The 16,522-nt window shown below is 30.6% G+C and overlaps 1 protein-coding gene across 1 annotated transcript in view; it reads left to right on the top strand.

The window, feature by feature from the left end:
• LOC111622968 (serine/threonine-protein phosphatase 6 catalytic subunit) overlaps positions 1-16,522 on the top strand; it is a 46,759-nt gene that overhangs the window by 29,861 nt on the left and 376 nt on the right. The window contains exons 6-9 of the mRNA XM_023365437.1: positions 903-982; positions 7,611-7,728; positions 7,859-7,950; positions 8,083-8,140. Coding sequence (XP_023221205.1) covers positions 903-982; positions 7,611-7,728; positions 7,859-7,950; positions 8,083-8,140 — 348 coding nt within the window. The remainder of the gene's footprint in view (positions 1-902; positions 983-7,610; positions 7,729-7,858; positions 7,951-8,082; positions 8,141-16,522) is intronic.

Here is a 16,522-nt window from a genome sequence, read left to right on the forward strand (position 1 = left end):
GGAACCTTGATTAAGGCACTTTATAAAAGGACTTCTACATGGGAGAGATGGTTTCATGTCCTTTTTTACATCAGTAATAACTGATTTTATTGATTAAAAAGTTTTAACTATTTTTAATTTAAAAATTATTTCAATTGCTTTTTTTTTAAATTAAATTTCATTAAAAAGTTGTTTAAGCTTGAATTTTGTTTTCTAAATTCTTTTTGATATTTGTCTTATCTGATGCAATTTATGATAAAAAAGAGGTATAATATAAAATCCAATTTAGATGATAATAAAAAATAAATTTTAATAAAATTGATTTAAAAAGCAATGTAATAAATCAAAAATTTATATATGTTTATTTTTGAATACCTTTGTTATTTATAGATATAAAAACATGTAGAATTATTTAAATTTATTATTTTATTATAATTTTCTTTCAAACATATGAATTTCTTCAATTTTGTATGTTTAAAACAAATAATTATATATATAAGTTTTATTAATAGATTTCCACTTTTCCCTGAAGCATATATGCCACATTATTATTTCAAACTATTCACCACCTACCTTATCTGCTACCATATATGCTTCAGCAAAAAGTGGAAATTATTAATTTTCTTATCAAAATTGGTTAGGATTTTCTTTCTCAGTGATCAATGATCAATTGATTGATTAGTGCTCAATGAGTTTCTGTACTTAAATGTATTATGTAAGTATTATAAGTTGAAAAATGTCTCTTAACATGTCATGTTTATTCATATAATAATGTTATGTTTATTTTTATTATGGAGATATTTTATAATTATTGTAATGATTCAAATATTTTCATAGGGTAAAAAATAATTGAAATACATTATTAAATTTGAAATATTTCATTTTTTTATGTATTTATATATTTATTTTGTTTATATTTTCAGATGAATGTCAGACAAAATATGGAAATGCAAATGCTTGGCGGTATTGTTGTAAAGTATTTGATTTGCTCACTGTTGCTGCTGTGAGTGTATTAATAATAATTTTATTAGGAAAATAATAAAGTAGTAATTAAGTATTGAACAATTTATTTAACTTTTCCTTTTCAAAATTTAATTTTTATGATATTAGAAAATTAAAATGTAAACTATAATTTAAATCTTTTGTTATATACAGGGTACTGTAACTATGAAGTCCATGTACAGTACACTTTTAAATATTAATAATTTTGTAACTATATGTGGTAGAATTATTTGTAAAAAACACAAACTTGATTTGTCTAGGTTTCTTCTCTTTATTTCAAAAAATCTTCTTCTTATCTGTTATTTATTTATTTGAAACTTCAAAATGATTTTTTATTTCAGAATTGTTATTGACCCATGGACCCTTCTTTTCACAGAAATGATGGATTTTAGCTCAGCCAACCAAAGAACACTGTTTACTTTCTCTTCTAGAAAAGCCATGTGTCAATAACAATTCTGAAAAGAAACATTTTTTAATTCCAAAAAAATAAATAAGTAAATAATGGGTAAGAAAAATAATGGTTAATTTTTGAAATAATGTGAAAAAACTAGGTGCATTAGGCTTATAAATGTTTTTTATACATTATTTCTTTTATAAACTATTAATATTTAAGAGTGTACACAGATTTTATAGATACCTAGTATTTTATTATTCTTTATCTTGGAATATAATAAAATTATTTTCTGGAATCTAGATAAATTTAGAGCAATGGCAGATAAATTATATTGACTTATTAAAATAATCAATATTATACTATGAAAAGTAGTTAATTAAGTAAAATTTTAAATAATAATAATNTATTCAAGAAAATTCTGATGGCCCTGGTCCACCTCTTTAATAAGTGCTTGGAAACAGGCCTCTTCCCCAGCAACTGGAAAGTGGGAAACATCAAACTTATCATCAATCTATATTTAAAATATAGTAGCTTCCATGAAATGAATACTTGAACTCTGTATAAAAATAAAATGATCTCATAATATAAACAATAATGTATTGATAGAAAGGATTATAAAAGAAAAAAAACCTTTAGGTTTATACTGTATTTCAAGAAACTGGGTACTTAATTATATAACACTCATAAATAAACCATCACCAGTTCATAAGCTTTAGGTTTATATTGTAGATTTACAGATAGATAGATATATTGTTTTTACAAGTTTAATAAAAATCTGGATTATATACTTTACATCTGAAATTTTGTCCACAATATCAATATACAGTAATGGACAAGTCAATATTACTGTATACAGTAGAATCCTTTTATACTCAAGGTAATAAATCTGCTGAAATGAGTAAAAATACATTGATTTGGCATTTGGACCTGGAGAAAACATTCATGAACTGTAATATTTTCTCTGGGTCCATTATTAAGATCCATTCTAATGTGATTCTATTGTAGAGTAATGGATTTTTCAATATAACAGATGAATCCATAATAACAAGTAATCACGATTTTTGTTATAACAGACCAATTTTTTGGTCCAATGGTGGTGCATTATATCAAGCTTTTTCTGTATTTACGAAAGTTGGTTTTGTATTGTCGCAGCTACTTGCCAATCAGTGAGAGCAGTCTTGAGAAAAGGGGGAAAAAACAGTTGTGTCCCATACTTCAAATTTAATTTTTCAGGAGGCCATTCAAACTCTGCTTAGTTTTAAGTTTGGATTAATTTTTCCCATTAGAAATAATGAAAAGTGAATTAATTCATTCACAGCCCCTAAACAATACCAACTTTGTTTAGGGTCTGTGAATTAGCCTTACAGTGAATTATCCTTAAACAGCAAATACATGTAATTTAAAGTAAAAATAACACAATTAAATGTCTTAAATAATAAGTTAAAAATGAAAACTATAAATAAAATATATATTTTATTATATGGTATTTGTGTATATATAATATATATAAAGCACTGAAAATATGAGCATAATTCCAGAGATGCATTTAAAGTGGGAGCAAGAAAGAATCTAGATGCACAAAAAAATGGCATTTACACCAAGTATATTTTTTCAGTGTGCATACACAGTGAAAAAATATGCAGTTAAAATATAAAAGCATCATTCAAACTATGGGTCAAATCTCTCTCTCAAATTTAGCATTTGAAGTTAGAGTTGATCAAAGTAGAAGGTACCACTGTACTCTGAGAAGTCAGTCATGATCCAAGCCTGAAAGTTACAGCATTAATTATGATTTAGAGTTTAGCTAATGTATACTAAAAAAATTCCTTTTTATAGATTGTTATACAATTAGTTTCCAAAAGTCTTCAGGGTTTATGTTAGACAGGTTTCTGNCTTAAATAATAAGTTAAAAATGAAAACTATAAATAAAATATATATTTTATTATATGGTATTTGTGTATATATAATATATATAAAGCACTGAAAATATGAGCATAATTCCAGAGATGCATTTAAAGTGGGAGCAAGAAAGAATCTAGATGCACAAAAAAATGGCATTTACACCAAGTATATTTTTTCAGTGTGCATACACAGTGAAAAAATATGCAGTTAAAATATAAAAGCATCATTCAAACTATGGGTCAAATCTCTCTCTCAAATTTAGCATTTGAAGTTAGAGTTGATCAAAGTAGAAGGTACCACTGTACTCTGAGAAGTCAGTCATGATCCAAGCCTGAAAGTTACAGCATTAATTATGATTTAGAGTTTAGCTAATGTATACTAAAAAAATTCCTTTTTATAGATTGTTATACAATTAGTTTCCAAAAGTCTTCAGGGTTTATGTTAGACAGGTTTCTGGCATATAATATTGAAGAGTATGTCAAAATTATGTTAACACTTACATGGAAAAGATAACAAACACATATGTGTTTATCTTTTCCATTTGATTGTATGAGATGATTAGTAAATGTTAGTTACTGTATATTTAATGGTTATGTGTTTGTTATTGTGATATTCAAGAAAATTCTGATGGCCCTGGTCCACCTCTTTAATAAGTGCTTGGAAACAGGCCTCTTTCCCAGCAACTGGAAAGTGGGAAACATCAAACTTATTCCAAAAGAGGACACACCATCCATGCTGAATCATTATAGTCCAATTAGCTTTCTCCCAGTACTGGGGAAGGCTCTTGATGGTCTATTGATTGGATGAATCAACTGGCATCTTTCCTACAACGGACATCAAAGCTTGCACCAATATGGTTTTCGACAAGGGAAATCAACTATAGATGCGGCCCTGAATGTAAAGTCTTTCATTCTAAAGGCATGGGATAAGAACAGTCATGTATTACTTGTCAGCATTGATTTCCTCAAGGCATTAGACCACCTATGGTGGCCGAGTGTTATCAAGAGGTTAAAGGACACAAACTGCTTGCTAAACATCCTAAAGCTCACCAATAGCTACTTCTCAAGCAGGGGAGTGGTTTTCCACTCAAACATAATCAACATCGAGAAACAGATTAACAGAGGATGTTCACAGGAATTCAGATGTGGGCCTGGGATGTGGAACCTTGTATTAGATGACCTCCTGAACTCTTTCAACACCATAGAGGAGGCTGCACTCCAAGCCTTTGCTGACGACCTGCTTCTAATGGTGGCCCACAGGAACTGCAATAAGTTAGCGGATAATACCAACACTCATCTAAATTTTATTCAAGAATGGAGTAGTAAAAACAAACTTTCAGTCAAGTTTGAAAAGTGCCGGGCCATTGTCTACATAAGACGTAACAAAGGCAGTTGGCTTAAATGGGCACCATGTAGATATATAGGTCTATATAGCGACTAATAAAATAAAAGTCATTAGGGAATTAAAATACCTAGGCATATATTTTGATGAAAAATTAAACTGGCATCATCACATTAAGATGCACTGTCAGCAGTTGACTCAAAAAGTGAACATCTTAAAATGGATAACAGGCAAATACTGGGGACTCAATTACAAGAATAGTAAATGAATTTACAAAGCCGCCATGGAGCCAGTCCTTCTGTATGCCATTCCCGTTTGGTATGAAGCCTTGTACAACACCTGTATAAGACAGCAGCTTCTATCCATCCAGCAAAGGTTTACAATCCAAATCTGTCACTCATACTGTGCAGTGCCAATGAAAGCTGGCCTTACTCCAGTTCATATACAGGCTAGGAACACTGCCTGGTACTAGCTCATTTCTAGGGGCTAATCCCTCTTGTTCTGCAACAACAAAACTTGTAGCCAGATCAATGAATTGATTACTAGGCATCATGGTTGATATTTGGGCACACAGTCTGAATGGGACAAATGAGAACAAATAGGTAACAAACCCACACGAGGTGCAGGCATACACAGTTAGCCTTGCTCCTGTAGAAGACCATACCTGTGTGGCGTGGAACATATACACAGATGGATCAAAGAGGGAGGAAGGAACTGGAGCAGGGGTTGTGATCATGGACAACAAGGGCAAGACCCAGTATCAAGTGTATCTTAAGATGGCTGCTCACTGCACAAATATCCAAGCCAAGCAATGGGCATTCCTGAAGGCAATCCTCCATATAACTGACAACAGTCAAAGGTTTAAAGGCCCAATCTGCTTTCATACAGACAGCAAAACAGCCCTGAGTATTCTCAAGAATAGAAAAAGACACATTGGCCTCTTGGCAAACCTAATCTCAGTGGCCAACAGTCTGGGTAAAATCAGAGAACTTCATTTCTGTTGGATCCCTGTTCACCAGGGGTATGCTGGCAATGAACTCACAGATAAGTTAGCGAGGAAGGCGTACCTCCTGGACACCTTTTAGAAACTGCCTCACTCTTGGTTAAGGAATCAGCTTGCCTCTCTGGCGATCAATGATTGGCAACATGATGAATGGGGTGAGGTGGACACAGAGAGGAAAACATATACTTCTGTTCCATCTATCATCCTCCATCTCAAGACCAGACATTACACTCCTGATGCTGAGACCACTCAGTTCTTGACCAGACATGGCTACTTTGTTGCTTATCTTCACTTCGGCAAAAGAGACAATAATATTGCGACTGTGATGGGACCAGTGAGGCCACCATGGACTACCTTTTCTATGCATGCCCAAAGTATGACGACGACAGGCTTCAATTCATCAGGGAATGCCTAGTTGAAGACAGAACTGGCCGCCAAACCCAGCAGATGTATTCAAGAACTGGAAATTGTAGAAAGGACTATCACAATTCGTGCACAAAACAAAGACCTTAGGCACCAGAGGTTACAGCGGAGGGGCCACTATACCACTAACTTCACATTCTGTCTACCGAGGCACCTCATCAGACCCTCATAGTATAACAACTAACCCTTAAGGGCAATGTATAAAACCCTATCTGCAATCGGTTATCGATAATTGACTTATATCCACATCTACAACCATATGGTACTATTGTAATCATACTCTGTTATCATGTCATAATCGCTCATCATTCATATTGTAATCACCTTTGTACTTTTCATCAGTTTATTACACGTATAAATGGAATGTAAGCATTTGGTATGTAATACAACTGTCAATTACTGTATAATTATGTAAGTAACTTGGATCAACTTGTAGGTAAATTGGTGTACGGCCATTGACTATCATCTTGTAGTCTATTATAGCATATGTATCAATGTAACCAGTATCTGTAACTATGGTCACTGATGATCCTTTACTTGCATGGGATTCATTTTTGTATCCTCATTAAAATTATTCCTTTACTACTATTGGAATGTACCCATTAACATGTAACCCAATTGTCATCTACTGCATTAATTTGTTTACTACCATGACCAGATGTACAGTACACTGTAACCCATGTTCACTACTGTTCTAAGTAAATATTTTGTTATCAGTTCAATAAAAGCAATGCAGGCACTCATGCCTTCTTTTCACACACTGCTCACATGCCTTCCTCTTCTTTCAACTTCCTAATAGGGCTAAGTCTGTTGCAAAAATATGGACACCTCTTTTACTTCCTTTAATGTAATGTAATGTGATAGTGCAGTTGCGGAAAGGATTAATGGCGAAGATATTTATCTTTTTTTCATTGAAGTGCTAACATAATTTTTACATATTTTATATTTTAAATGGCAAATTGTTTAGTTATGAGATTTATTTTTTATTTGTAGAGTGTTCATTTTAGGCAGATTTTACTTTATCAGATTATTCTTATTTGGCTACAATTTTCAAATGAAATCTATATATGCTCATTAAAATTATTCCTTTACTACTATTGGAATGTACCCATTAACATGTAACCCAATTGTCATCTACTGCATTCTGTTGTCTCTTTATTAATCTTGAGAAAGGAATTAGATAGATGAAAATCAAGACCAGATATGGAAAGCTTAGGAATTGGAGCCCCCAATTAACTATATACCAACTTCCGATCTAGACTGGAAGTCACATGCATTTCAATTCAAAATTTTCTCCAGTATGGAGTTAGTTAGATGACTGGCATAACTTGATTGTTATCAGGGGAAGTGTGATATACAGGGGCAAGACACTGCTAAAATGCAGACCAGATATGGAAAGCTTAGGGGCCAGAGACCCTGATTAACTATATATGAACTTCCAGTTTAGACCAGAAGTCACATGATTTTTTAAAATTAAATTATTAATAATTGCAGTCCAATATTGTGACAATATTACAATAAATAACTTTTAAGCAAATGTGAACTAATTTATATGTTTATTTTCAGATAATTGATGAACAAGTTCTTTGTGTTCATGGAGGACTATCGCCCGAAATTAAAACACTAGATCAAGTGAGAGTAATTGAAAGGAATCAAGAGATTCCTCACAAAGGAGCCTTCTGTGATATCCTTGACTCACTATTGTTTAATAAAAATTTTACTTATAAATTTTTAATATAAATATTAAAATAATAAATTATAAGTTATATACACAATTTTCGGTAATAATAAAATATTTCCTTAATTAATTTAACATCTTGTTTGGTCTGATCCTGAAGATGTTGAAAGTTGGTCAGTAAGCCCTCGTGGAGCTGGTTGGTTATTTGGAGCAAAGGTTACCCATGAAGTAAGATTCTCTCAATCAAATGTCATGACAGTGATGATTCCATATACAATAATTCGTTTTGTGACATGATTCTAATAAGTCTAATTAATTTTTTAATAAATATAATTAAAAACATTTATTTCATTTTTATAGTTTATGCACTTGAACAATCTCAAACTTATATGTCGAGCACATCAATTAGTTCATGAAGGTAAGTAGAAATACTTACAGTTGGTCTTTAAATTTCATTACTTAACTAGCATTAAACTATTTACCTGCTTTAATATTTTTTATAATGCTTAGATTAATTTTAAATATATATAGTTTAATACTACTATATATGTATGAAGTTAAACATATGAATATAATAATTATTTTACTTTATATTCTGTATTCTGAAACACACTTTTCAGTTAGCAATTGCTTGAAAATGTGTTTCTAGAAGTAAGAAATCTGTTTAATAGAATGCAGAACTAAGCAATTAATTATTGTAATAAATAAAATAGGATTAATGTAGAACTGGATATTTAACTGTATAATAAAATTTTGAAACTTTATAGAAATTTAGTTTTTCAGACAACAAAGCTTTGTTTTTAAAGTATTTGCCGTTAATTGGTGCAAGTTAAGCAATGGTAGCCAGACAAATTTAAAATGTAGTCTTGTTCTCTGGAAAGTTGGAATAAAAATTCTATTAAGTTTAATGTATCTAGATCAATTTAATAAGAAAAATTAGTCTCTAATTCTAAAGTTTTTTATGAAACTCCATTTCTCTTTGAAGTTTCTTATGTAAATACATTTTCTTTTTGGCATTTCAAGTTCTAATGTAGGTCTAAAAATAAAAAAACTTGTTTGATTTTTATAACACACAGCACAGAAAATTATCAAGTAGTTAAATTAAAGTACATCAGTAAGTGTTGTTTATTGCAATCACATTTGTCTATTGACTATTGATTCTATTAAATGGCAATTCTAATAACCGAAAATCAGAAATATATTATATGTAAGTGAGAAAAATAAAAACACATGGATCAGTAATTATATGTGACTTTGAGTTATGTTTATATATGCTTATCTAGAGTTACTGTATTTAACAAAGTATGCACAGTAACTCTAGATTATTTAAATGCCACCTGTAATCAACTACGCCAGCATCAGTACAGTTAAATATTTTTCTGAGGACTGGTGAATTTTTTTTTTTGCAGATTGGTGGATGGAAAACACTGATATAGGGAATAAATTTAGAGTTACCAAATGAACAAAATTAACTAATACTAGAAAATTTTCAAAATTTACATTAAGTAAAATATGTTACATAGTTATTTAAAATTTTTGCTTGTCTTGAATTCATATTACAAAGTATATATCACCACTTGCCTTGAAAGTGACACAAAAATATCTGAAATTGTCTAAATATAATATCAAAATGTATGATTTTAATAAATGATTAAAATGCAGTGGATTTACTGTTTTGAATTGGTGAAGATGATAAATGGCACTTACTGTGGTTACTTTACTTTTATATTTTCAGATTTATAAGTAATAAGGCTAATATAAACTAAAACAATAAAAACCTTAATACATATTAATTCATATGCCTCTCTGTATCCTTATTATACAGTTTATTATGTAAGATGTAAGATTTAGTATCTTGATTATCAAGTACATCAAAATTTAAAATTATTAACAGGATAAATTGTTCAAGTAATAGTAGGAGTGTGATAAGTATATTGGAGATATGTTTGGATTTATCCTGTTAGTAATTTTAAATTTTAATGTACTTGATAATCAAAATACTAAATTGTTAGCTGTAAACCTGCTGATGAGGGACCAACAGGTCCAAAACACAATTATATCATGTAAAATGTGTACAGGTGAAAAAAAGACTATTTTTTCTGATTACTTCTCTTAAATTTGCAGAACTAGGTCACCAGTATAATAAGTCCTGTTAATAAAATAAGTCCTAGTAGACATCTTACATAATAATCTTAATACATACTTTATACTGTAGCACAAACAATCACTTTAAACACTGTCACAATAGTAATTTTCATAAAACAGTTTGAGGTTATAGCTAATGTGATTATAGAGATGCACTTGTCACAGCCAATTTTACAGTCATTTAAACTGTTGGACAAAATTGTTCAAAATATACCATTCATGATGTAAATATAAAAATGAAGAAGTATGGGACATTTAAGCATCCAGCAACCTTTGTCAGGACGGTGGGACATCTGGTCACCCTAGAATAGTATAAAAAACTAGATGGAAAGTGCCAAGAGCAACAGCTAAGATGAAACACATTGAGTATAAACTTGAATTAATAGAATTTTCTCATTAAACCAATTAATCTGAGTAATAATAGAGGTCTAAGTTAAGTCTAGTGATCCACGAAGCCCAGTAGGATTTCCTGAAAAGTTTGGTTTATTGTTACGAGATTCTTAGGATTGGATCAACCACTGATCTGGAATTTTTTTATTCACAGTATTTTGGATTCAGTATTAATCTTGCCTGATAGTGGGTTGATGGAAATGCTTGGTATCAGTATGATGTGTATTAAGCATGTTGAGGAATTTACTGACTATGAGTGGTGGATAATAAGAGTGAGAGGTATAATTTACATTGTAAAAATATGGATTTCTCATGAAAAGGATAGGAAAAAATAAATAGCCTGTAATTTTTACAAATGATCAGATTATGAGTGATAAAAACTTAGAAGATAGACATTGTTATAATGATAATGAACTAAGAGATAGCAGAAAAACTAAGCATTTCTGACATAGATAATGCACATGTAGATGAATATTTATTTTCAAATGCATACTGAAAAAGATTCAGGGCAATTGAGACTATATGGAAGGCAAATAAATGGAGTAGAAGAAAAATTTAAAACAGCAGCACCTTTCTTGTTTCAGATGATGAATTTAAAGAAGTTAAGGATAACTCAATCTGTAAACCTTGAAGATTCATTTAAAAAGCTTTCTAGTAAATATATCCAGGAACAGCTGGCACATATATAGCTGGCACAGAAAAAATTTTTTAAAAATTTTATCAGCTTATATCAAGACAAAGATTTTCACTAATCAACTCAAAAACAGTGTATCGTGAGTTTGTAGCATTAAATTTTAAATTTTGCTATGGTCTTAATTGTTACATAGAATGTGCTAGGGCATGCAGATCTGTGATGCAAATGGCAGGATAAACCCAAAACTTATTCTGGTATTTGTTGAGTTTAAAGGAGAGGATCATACTGCTGATGAAACTGTAGCACAAATCAAGAATAAAGGCTACTTGTATAACTTAAGTGTTTGCACTAAAGCAGTAGAGGTGGTCATAGTGGGAATGGCTAAAGTTGGTGGATTGAAAGTGAAAGAATATTTTCTAATCACAAGGTTTTATAAGTCAAATATTGAAGGAATCAGGGAGGTCCAATCAAAATAGTATAGGTAGAATTAATGGTATCTTTGAAAGGTAAACTGAAGAATTTGCATCATTCAATTTAGAGCAATGATTGTCATTATTTGAGTAAATTAATATTTGAACTGATCTTAGTCACTAAATTATGTGTGAGAATCTGGAAATTTATGGGAGGGTCATTTTAATCAAAATAACAAGTTGAAGAAAAGATTAGAAAAATTAAAAGAAATTAATATTTTTTTCAACTTCAACGAAGTTTCTAAAAAATGGAAAAACATTCGATTTTGAAAGGAAGTTGATTTCCTTTCCCAGGCGAACTCATGATGAGTTGAGCTTTTACACACGTTACTGAGGAGAAAACAAAAGGGATGATTTCCCGCCCATTGAGGCAGTCTGTTGGAGAAAGGTTGCCACACAAAGAAAGTTTAACATATGATAGAGGCAGCCCAGCGAAGAAAGATTGTCATATGATTATGTCTTATGGTAGTAGAATGATAGAATACTACATTCGAAGTATACAAGAAAAGATTTAAAAGGACTTGCCAAAGAAAATCTTAGAAGAGAAATAATCAAGAAAGGAAGAAGACCCTCAAATAGATATAGAAAAAGATACGAAGGACCTAAAGAAGGTAATATGACCAGAGATAAATTGATGTGAACTCTCTCTCACGTGTTTGGTTTAGANAGAAATTAATATTTTTTTTCAACTTCAACGAAGTTTCTAAAAAATGGAAAAACATTTGATTTTGAAAGGAAGTTGATTTCCTTTCCCAGGTGAACTCATGATGAGTTGAGCTTTTGCACACATTACTGAGGAGAAAACAAAAGGGACGATTTCCCGCCCATTGAGGCAGTCTGTTGGAGAAAGGTTGCCACACAAAGAAAGTCCAACATATGATAGAGGCAGCCCAGCGAAGAAAGATTGTCATATGATTATGTCTTATGATAGTAGAATGATAGAATACTACATTCGAAGTATACAAGAGAAGATTTAAAAGGACTTGCCAAAGAAAATCTTAGAAGAGAAATAATCAAGAAAGGAAGAAGACCCTCAAATAGATATAGAAAAAGATACGAAGGACCTAAAGAAGGTAATATGACCAGAGATAAATTGATGTGAACTCTCTCTCACGTGTTTGGTTTAGAAATAATCTTAGGTTAAAAATTAGAGTTAAGATTAGGTTTAGAGTTATTCTTCTGTATAGTTTCATATTTTTGATCCATTAAATATTTTGATTTGTTATATAAATATGGCTTCTTTAATATTAATGTTAGATATTCACGAGTTTAGGGATAATGTGTGTTAATCCACGTATAAAATAAGTGATTAACTGGTGTCGGGACTCCTGACGTAAGGATAAGGTGATTACGCGATCATCAAAATTCTGCTTTTAAAGTAACACATTAGCTAAAGCCCTCTACACTCGATTTTCTTGAATAGAAAAACCATCCTTGTAAGACAAACAGAGGGCTATTCTAGAGAATAGTTGCCGAGTAATTGATACTAGAGTCTTACCACTCGGTATGTACGGTTTAGCCCCTCACATATGGAATAAGTGCAGTTTTCATTATGGAGATGACAAATTTGAAGAATAATAATAATAATAATACCACATTTGCATTAAATCAAGGAGATTTAGAAGTATTATTGAATATAATTGAACATACAGGAAGAGATCATGAATTTGATCAACAAGATAGAATTATAGATAATAAAAGGTGAAATAATTGTTTTTGATGCCAACAGAGTTCCTCTAAGTGGTGGTAATTGAGCTGAGAAAAAATAAACAATAAACTCAGAAGTGAGTAGATTTGAGTCCAAGGAAAATAAAAAAAGGGTCTTATTTTCAGGATACATATAGAATTTATATTGTAGTTCTGAAGAAAGATTAAGAACAGGAATAAATATGCAGGTGGATTTGAAGGAACAGGAATAACTGATGTCAATAACTTAATTGAAAAGTTGCAGAATACAGATATAAATGACAGTACTAAGGTAGTAAAGGCTTTATTTCCTTTAGCAGAAGTCTTTCTCCTTTTTTTAAAAAATATAAACAGCTATATTATTGGTTACTTTAAAACATTTGTTTTTAAAAGTCTAAAGAAGGCCATTCAATACAGTGTAAAATGTTTTTTCCTGAAATAAAATTAGACTGTGCTGGAATTCGTAGTGTTTATTTTGTTTGTCTTGAAGTTTGCAGTTACACTTGCATAGGATAGCATATAAAAATTTATATTTTTTCCAGGATATAAGCTGTACATATAAGGCAAATGCCAGTGTTATATATCACTGGCATTTGTTTCAATAAAAATATGAATTATTTACTGTTAACTATAGGTAAATGTTAGAATACTTGAAAAAACATATGAAGAAACTTTTGAAAATAGAAGACAAATGGAAAATCAAATTTAGTGTTTTTGAATAGTAGTTAAGTTAATAATTCATATTTTTATTCCTTATATATAAAGGCTTTGTCAAAACATTGTAAATTTTAATGGGAGAAGAATAATACCAAGGTAAGCATTTTTATCTGTCTATATGTCTACAGATATAACCCTTTGATGCTAGCTAAAGAGCTGACAGAGATTTTGGTGAATAAATGAATGGAAACAGGTGTGAAGAAGTTAACCAAAGTTGCAATGAGCAACAGCATTGTGTAAGTGATAGCATCAAAACAATGATTGATTTCAAGATTCTTGCAATTTGTAAATATTTGCAGTAGCAACAGATATTGTGACAAGATCATCCTCTGGTTCAAAGGGAGTCATGCACATAAGGTACTTTGCGTGTCTCCAGATTTATGAATGTTGATGACAGATATAAATTTTTTTTTTGTGTTTTCACTTTACCTCTTCAGGTAATTGCAACACTATCAAATAGTGGCTTTAGCATTGAAGGGTGATGTATGTGCACAGACTAAGGGAATATCAAGGCAAATACTTTATCTCCCATTAAAATTTATGCAGTGTGTTTTAAAAGACTACATATATATTAGTAAATAAATAATGATATTCATTATCTTTTATTATAGATGCTGGAAATCTAATACAAAAGTTTATTAATTTGTTCTCAAAGTACAGTACACATATACACAACTAAATAATATGCAGTTTAGAAACATAACTAAATGATTGCCTTAAATAATCAGGCTACAATTCTGCTAATTTAATGATAGTATTAATCATTAAATTAGTGGAGTTATAGCCCAATTATTTAAGACGATCATTTGGTTATTTCTATATACATATTGGGCTTTGTGATGTTTGATATACTAATATGCACTTTATTACTTTAATCATTATTGAAGTTTTTATAATTCAGTATAATAAGTTTAAAGAAACGAAATATATCCAAATAGGTAATAATTGTTAACAAATTTTAAAATTATTCATTAAACTTTTTTATTAATGATATATTTTATTTCATCTTTGAACTTAACATTTACAAAAATGTAAATATTTGAAATTTTGTAATTTGCTCAGTTTAATTAAATATACAGTAATACCTCGACTTATGCGAACCCGGAGTTACGCGATTTTCAAATCTCGTCAATTCATCTTTTGTTTGAGCACCATGCAACTCTTGATTATTCACTCCCCACACTATTGTTCGGCTTACATGTTCAGACGTGTCGCGCGGAATCGACACATAGCTACAATTTATTTTGTGTTATTTATTTCTGTGTTTGTTATATCTATGAAGACTTGAGAGACTCTATGTGGTGATTTCTTGTAACCATGAATGAATCAAAAGACAAGATAAGATTAACAAGAACATTTATTAGCTTACATACATCCAACTTGGATTTACACAAATTGCAAAATTATACCCAACTTACGCAAATTTGACTTACGCGGTTATCGCTCAGTCCCACCTATCGCGTAAGTTCGGGATATTACTGTATATACTGTATTTACTTGAATATAAGACAATCTTGCATATAGGACAATGTGTGACTTTAAAGATCAAAATAAAGAAAATTAGATTTATTAATACAATTCTAAATTTATTTTGTTTAATAACAAATAAAATATCAAATGCACGTAAATGTACACATTGTCCTGCAAAAATGACTGGCATCTTAAACTTCAAGGAAAAATCTTGTAAAATTGACAACATAGTTTGTTCATGTAAATTGGACAATTGGGAACCTTTTTTGCTAATTCTTAACAGTCAAATTCACTGTTCATCAATTACACTTATGAGTTTCTTTGAATTTTCAAATAATCATCTGTTTTCACATGGGAATGGATTAAAACTTATATTGGGCTCCCATGTAATTTTGGAATTCAATTCAAAAGTTTTGCGTTTCCTATTGCTATTCATCTTTACTCCTGGCAATACACAAGAATGATTCAAACAACCCAGATAAAACTTTTGTTTTTAAACACCAGAAGGCGAGAATCCGGTAAAATTGCAAATACATAGTTTACAAAAGTTATACAAAAATGAAAAGAATCCTTTGCTCGCGCATATAGGACAATCTAAGTTTTTGAAGCAGTGAAAAATGGATAAAAACCTCATCTTATATGCAAGTAAATATGGTATATACAAACATCTTGAAACCTGATATAGTTGTAATAAGCCAAACAACCACCATCAGGCTACTTTCCTGTGATTAAATTTAATTAATTGGTCACTAGAGGGAGGCATTAGGTGCCAGCTCTTATTAAATTTAATAATTATAATTAAATTAAGTAATAGTAAAGTAAGTGATTAATTAAATAATTAATCATTTAGATTTTTTAATAAAAATACAGGATGTCTTGTAAGTCAATCTATAGGAGTTTCTCAAATATTCTTTCATTACAAGCAAACCATGTTACTGACTATGGAGGAATGAATTTAAGTGATTTTGATGATGGGGTTCACAATCACCAAGAAGTGGTTAGAGAATGCTCCATCCAGACTGTGGACCAATCATGCACAGATGTGTTGGTAAGTTCATCACCAAATTTAAGGAAACTGAGAGTGTTCTCAGTTTCCTTAAATTCAGTTTCCTCCATAGTCAGTGACATAGTTTGCTTGTATGAAAGAAATGGTAATTTGAGAAATTCCTATGGGTCCAGACTTATGGGACACCCTGTAATTTTTATGTATATATTTTATAAAAGAGAATACAAATTAATGTTATAAGTTTTACTGTATTAATAACCTAACTTTTTAAATCTATTTTAT

This window comes from Centruroides sculpturatus, unplaced genomic scaffold (assembly GCF_000671375.1).
Source record: "Centruroides sculpturatus isolate CEXI.00-Female unplaced genomic scaffold, Cexi_2.0 scaffold289, whole genome shotgun sequence".
Lineage (NCBI taxonomy): Eukaryota > Metazoa > Arthropoda > Arachnida > Scorpiones > Buthidae > Centruroides > Centruroides sculpturatus.